The 6375-nt window shown below is 48.7% G+C and overlaps 1 protein-coding gene across 2 annotated transcripts in view; it reads right to left on the reverse strand.

Annotated features, from left to right (window-relative positions):
• Positions 1-774: 774 nt before the first annotated feature.
• The window catches only part of tubgcp5 (tubulin gamma complex component 5), an 8789-nt gene continuing 3188 nt past the window's right edge, over positions 775-6375 (reverse strand). The window contains exons 10-23 of one of the 2 annotated variants that reach the window (XM_068593096.1): positions 6276-6375; positions 5943-6145; positions 5432-5547; positions 4383-4651; positions 3844-4042; positions 3580-3768; positions 3320-3502; positions 3139-3223; positions 2914-3034; positions 2673-2812; positions 2080-2205; positions 1860-1942; positions 1482-1582; positions 775-1045 (exon numbers count right to left, since the gene is read on the reverse strand). The exon at positions 6276-6375 is cut by the window's right edge and continues 153 nt beyond it. In XM_068593096.1, coding sequence (XP_068449197.1) covers positions 999-1045; positions 1482-1582; positions 1860-1942; positions 2080-2205; positions 2673-2812; positions 2914-3034; positions 3139-3223; positions 3320-3502; positions 3580-3768; positions 3844-4042; positions 4383-4651; positions 5432-5547; positions 5943-6145; positions 6276-6375 — 1962 coding nt within the window. In that variant the 3' untranslated portion in view covers positions 775-998. Of the gene's footprint in view, positions 1046-1481; positions 1583-1859; positions 1943-2079; positions 2206-2470; positions 2813-2913; positions 3035-3138; positions 3224-3319; positions 3503-3579; positions 3769-3843; positions 4043-4382; positions 4652-5431; positions 5548-5942; positions 6146-6275 lie in introns of both variants that reach the window. The other variant, XR_011078400.1, reaches the window with a different exon arrangement.

A 6375-nucleotide genomic window follows, 5' to 3' on the forward strand; every position in this document is an offset into this window, starting at 1 on the left:
AAGCTATGGAGGACGATCAGTGCCACATGTAACACAGCTTGTTTTTAATATTGTAGTATGTAGTAAAATAATGACATTAATATATTCATGAAGGATAGATATTTAAAAGTGTAATGTATTGTAGTATGGAGGGTGATTAGGACCAAAACACCTCCCCCAAAACTAAGTATAAGTCAGATAAATATCTCCGGAATATAATATAGGTTTGTTTTTAAAACATTGTAGTATAAAAATAAAATAAATACATAGATATATCATTAAGGTTAGATATATATTTGAAAGTTTAATTAATTGTAGTATGGAGGGTGATTAGTGCCTACATGTAACACAAGTTATTGTTTTTAATATTGTACTATAATAATGAAATAATTACATATAAATGCATTCATGAAGGATAGATATTTAAGTTTGATTAATTGGTGTATGGAGGGAGATTAGTGACTACATGTAACACAGGTTATCATTGTTTTTTTAAATATTGTGGCATAATGATAAAATAAGTATAAATCAGATTAGGAAGTATAATTTATACATTGTAAATATATTACATGTTTGAGTTTTTATACATCTCAGTATGGATACAAAAGTAATAATTTAATTATATACATTATAAATTATCTCCATAATACAGCAGTGATGCCCCTAGTGGACACCAGGAGAATAACATGTTTTATCTCCATTGTTTCTCTGAATTAATCGATTATTGTCTAACATGAATACAATTTGATCGTAAAGCACAACAACAACAATCATTGTGCAATATTTATTGTGCTTCATATGTACACGTTATTAACAAATCAACACTACAGCTCGTAAAAAAAAAATCCTTTATACAAAAAGTCACTTATTTAGTTTAAATATCGAAGCTCTTCTTCGTTCACAAGCAGCTCGTTGGACTCCGGTCCCGAAGAGACGAACGATCCTCCGACATCACGGCGTCCTGCATCACAACAACAATGGCGGCGGTCCGAACGAGCCTCGGTTCATCTCACGGATCCTCAGCACTGCTCGAAGCCGGCCATGAGAGACAGAGCCAGAGACTCCACTGCAGCAGGAGAGAGGAGTCAGAGTCCAGACACTCACCAACGACTTACATGACCTCAAACCAAACGTTCATGACTTTAAACCAAACGTTCAGGACTTTAAACCAAACGTTCAGGACTTTAAACCAAACGTTCAGGACTTTAAACTAAATGTTCATGATCAAACATTGTGTGAAATGTGTGTAAACAGTAAAAAGTGATAAAATGTAGTATTTAAACTAACAATGAGGATTCAAAGCATACAGTAAACCTTAAATGACTCAAATGAATGAGAGACAATAGTTTATTAAAAGAATAAACATTTATATAGATGCCTGTATGTATGCTGCTGATGTTTTGAGCCTCTTTCTTTTAAAAGATTCATTATTTATAACTGAATGAACACATGAACGTAACACGTTCACAGGACGTTCACTGCACGTTGGGGTTGTTACTCACGGTGAGGGAAGGAGCCGCGGCACACGGCCTTGTTGAGGATCGTCACCAGGAACATGTGACAGTTCTTGAAATCAGATTCCATTTTATCGATGGACTCGATCCTGAAAGTGAGAACAGGAAATTGATCTGTTGGCAAATAAAGTCCTGAGACGCATGCTAAGCTAACGCGGCTAGGACCCGAGAGGCTGCTGCTCTACCCAGCATGCCCTGAGAGGAGCGCTCTGCTGTCTGTGTGATGTCACCAGCTGGTTGTTGGCTCTCAACCTGAAGATGCTTCAACGCGTTCCTTCTCACCCACTGCTACGAACGCTTCATCCCTTCATCACCTCATCCCTCCATCACCTCATCCCTTCATCACCTCATCCCTTCATAGCGTACCTCCAGGCTCCGGCCCGCCAGCGGTCAGAGAAGATGAGCACCAGGTTGAGGACCTTCATGATGGCTTCCTTCACAAAGCCGACCTGAGGGAACACGACACGGAGAGACTCAGTGAGGCGTCGACCCTGGAGGTCAAAGGTCACTGAAGCTTCCAGCTCGGCCTCACTGGAGCTCCTGGCTCGGCCTCACTGGAGCTCCTGGCTCGGCCTTAGAGTCGTACCTTCTCCCGCAGCAGGCAGCGGTCGTGGATGGTGGCCAGGTAGCGGTAGTGGATCTTGATCAGCTGGTCCAGGTCCTTGGCCTCCTGCACCTGGTGCTGGAACTCCAGACCGGTGCTGTGCAGGATCTACACACACACACACACACACACACACACACACACACACACACACACACACACACACACACACACACACACACACACACACACACACACACACACACACACACCAGATGTTTAATCTTGTGTGTGGACTTTCCTGCAGTCCCTGAATGCACCATGCTGCTCGGTTATAAAGTTATGATCCTGGAATCAGACCCCCGACTTTATGTGGAGTGAACACCACACCTCCCAATCAACCCTAGTGTGTAGTTGTGTGGTTGTGTAGTACCCTGGTGGTGATGTAGTTGTGTAGTACCCTGGTAGTGATGTAGTTGTGTGGTTGTGTAGTACCCTGGTGCTGATGTAGTTGTGTGGTTGTGTAGTACCCTGGTGGTGATGTAGTTGTGTGGTTGTGTAGTACCCTGGTGGTGATGTAGTTGTGTGGTTGTGTAGTACCCTGGTGGTGATGTAGTTGTGTGGTTGTGTAGTACCCTGGTGGTGATGTAGTTGTGTAGACTGTTCACAAAGTGCATCAGCTTGACGCGCAGCAGGCTCATGCGGTGGATCTGCTGCTTCATGGGCTCTTTGGGTTTCTCCTCGTCAGCCATCTTCCTGCTGACGCAGGAGAAGTCTGGAAGAGAGGCGGGATGTTTGTTTCTCCCACGAGGTAAACAAACACATCTAAATACATAAATATAAATATGAGTGAAGGGTCGCGGTGAGGCGCTGTACCGCTGAAGCGCAGCGTGTCCAGGCTGTATTTGGCCCATTTGATCTGCAGCAGCAGCAGGAACACCTGGTTGTAGATCTTCTGGCACTCAGAGCTGATCACGATGTCCACCGGCCAGGGCACCTGAGGGTCAACAAGTAAACAAACCAGACGTAAACAAACCACGACGAGTACATTTCATCTCAGCCAGGAGAGAGACCACAACAACAACAACAACAGTAAACAACCTTGTAGCCCAGAGTCAGAACCTCCAGGTTGTTCACTGGATGCTTCTTCCTCGCCGGGTCGATGGGCTCCAAGAAGATCGACAACCTGCAAAATATTAAATATTAAAGCCATGCAATAATCTGTATCCATCAGAGGGATGTATTTGTGGGCGGGGCCACAGAATGTCACCCCGTGCAGTACCTGCTGCTGTCCTCGGGGTGGCGCTGGCCCACCGCCTCCTGCAGCTGCCCGTTGAGGAAGGACAGCTGCTGCCAGCTCTCCTTCTCCTGCACCTTGTCAAAGATGGCGGTGTAGAAGTCGTACATGGTGTCCCCGGCCTCCAGCAGGAAGTAGTTCCTCATCGCCTGCAGGTATCCCAGCAGCCTGAGGGGAGGGGGCGGAGCCACTCAGATCACCCGCACGCCGTCACAGGACAACAAAGCGGAGCGACCTCCACTCACCTGTAGTCCTTCTTCAGGGTGCTCATGAGGTTCCCGCAGCACTCCACGTAGCGGCGCTGGATGTGCGGGTAGAGGCAGCAGCGCAGCGTGAGCTCGAAGGTCTGGCACGTCACCGACTGGGAGGAGCGGTCCACGTTGAAGTCGCCGCCGGAGAATCGCTCGTGGAAGTCGCTCTGCTCCAGGTACAGCCTGAGGGGCGGAGCCACAGCTCACAGCAGGTACACACTCAGCACATGTACATACACACACATGAAGGCACATTACCGGGCGAAGTTGATGGCCAGCAGCGGGTCGTGCACGTCCTGGATCTGCAGGTGCTGGGAGATGACGGACTGCATCCGGATCAGACTCCTCCTGGTCGCTCGCTGCTCGGCCGCCGCGTCCACGGGCGACTCGTCTCGACTGCACAGACGAGACTGGACCGACTCCAGGAAGAGAGAATACAAGCTCTTCCTCTCCGCGTCTGCAACGCAACACACAGTCAGAGGCCGACCTGCACCACGCGGGAAGAGACGCAAACTAACGCAAGAGACGAAGACCACGAAGACACTAAACAAGATGGAAGACACAAAACAACAACACAAAATGACCGCAAAGTAACCTGGGAGAGACATTTTTGTGTGTTTTGTTATGTTTGTTTTGTGTCAAGAAATATGCCACAATTAATAAACTACCTTTCCCTTTACACCTGGACATTGATCATCAATTACACGCAACACAAACGTTTGCACAAGAGCCACGCAGTAGAACTTGTAAAACTAGCGTGTGAAGAGACTAGCGTGTGCAGAGAGACCCTCGCTGACCTCTGGACGACCTCTGCGCCTGCTCCGCCTCCTTGCAGTCCAGGTTCTTGAGCAGCTGCATGGACTTGCCGGCCATGATGATCTGCTTGAGCACGGGCTTGAGGAAGGACACCATGGTGAGCTGCCGGCTGCCGGAGCCCTGCTCGCCCCCCGAGCTGCCGCTGGCCGCGTCGCTCAGCTTCTCCTCGCTCTCCACCGCCTCCGACACGCTGTACAGCGTGTAGGTGGCGTACCAGAAGTCCCTGTGGTTCACCGGGACGTCCTTGTTCCTGAGGGGGAAGAGACCGGTCAGTGCAGAGCAGCTTCTGACGCCTGTTAGCTCTTCTGCTACGTACCTCTGTAGTCTACGTACCTCTGTAGTCTACGTACCTCTGTAGTCTACGTACCTCTGTAGTCTACGTACCTCTGTAGTCTACGTACCTCTGTAGTCTACGTACCTCTGTAGGTTACGTACCTCTGTAGTCTACGTACCTCTGTAGTCTACGTACCTCTGTAGGTTACGTACCTCTGTAGTCTACGTACCTCTGTAGGTTACGTACCTCTGTAGTCTACGTACCTCTGTAGTCTACGTACCTCTGTAGGTTACGTACCTCTGTAGTCTACGTACCTCTGTAGTCTACGTACCTCTGTAGTCTACGTACCTCTGTAGGTTACGTACCTCTGTAGGTTACGTACCTCTGTAGTCTACGTACCTCTGTAGTCTACGTACCTCTGTAGTCTACGTACCTCTGTAGTCTACGTACCTCTGTAGTCTACGTACCTCTGTAGGTTACGTACCTCTGTAGTCTACGTACCTCTGTAGTCTACGTACCTCTGTAGGTTACGTACCTCTGTAGTCTACGTACCTCTGTAGGTTACGTACCTCTGTAGGTTACGTACCTCTGTAGTCTACGTACCTCTGTAGTCTACGTACCTCTGTAGTCTACGTACCTCTGTAGGTTACGTACCTCTGTAGGTTACGTACCTCTGTAGGTTACGTACCTCTGTAGTCTACGTACCTCTGTAGTCTACGTACCTCTGTAGTCTACGTACCTCTGTAGTCTACGTACCTCTGGATGATGAACTCTTTGGCGGGATCAAACAGGTGGCCGTGAACGATCCACTCGTCCACGATCTCCAGGTACGGCCTGACCGTCTCCGTCCACAGAGAGAACAACAAGGCCACCTGGAGGAGGAGACGCATGACCTCACACTCACAAACAACGTTCTGCTGAGTTTTAGACTTCCAAAGACTCTCCATCAGTTTAAGTGAACGCCACCAGACTCCATTCACTAAAACACCGATTTAACCCCTCAGACCTCAGGAGCCTTTTGACTGTCCCCATCTTGGTTTTTGGCTGCCATCTTGGTTTTTGGCCGTTGTTGTCGTTGTTAATGTGTGAACCAGATTTAAAAAAAAACACCAAAAGCCTCACATGAAACAAATCTGACTAACCTCATCAAGGCAGCGGTGGATCCGAGAGCTTAAATCAGTGTTTCAGTGAATGGAGTCTGGTGTGTGTGCAGAGAGAACAGCTGACATCAGACTTCTAAACGTCGTACTGTCCCTTTAAGACGCACCGCTTGCTCCGACGCCTCCCCGGCGCTGTCGTACTCGATGATGGCTTTGTACAGCGTGTTGAGCAGGTGGGAGGCCCGCACCACGTTAGGGGTCTCGGGGGGAACCTCGGCGACTCCGGTGCAGAACACCTTGTGAAGAACTTTGATCTGAGCCAGCTGAGGGCTGAGCCGGTCCAGAACCGCCGACAGGGTCACGGTCTCATCTGAGGACAGAGACATGGACCCTTCACTCAGAGACCAGGATCCGGACCAGAGCCCACTTGAGGCAGGAATACTGCAGATATGTGTAAGTTATGGGATGTTTAGATGGACGTCGGCGGCCTGAAGACAGACCTTTGCAGATGAGCTCTCTCTCGATGGTGGTCAGCTCCTCCTTGAAGCCGGTGAAGAACTTGTTGAGCGCCCACACGAAGGCCTGGTAGGTCCTGAAGGG

Source organism: Clinocottus analis, unplaced genomic scaffold, assembly GCF_023055335.1.
Source record: "Clinocottus analis isolate CAN_PGR_092001 unplaced genomic scaffold, fCliAna1.0.p SCAF_28, whole genome shotgun sequence".
Taxonomy (NCBI): Eukaryota; Metazoa; Chordata; class Actinopteri; order Perciformes; family Cottidae; genus Clinocottus; species Clinocottus analis.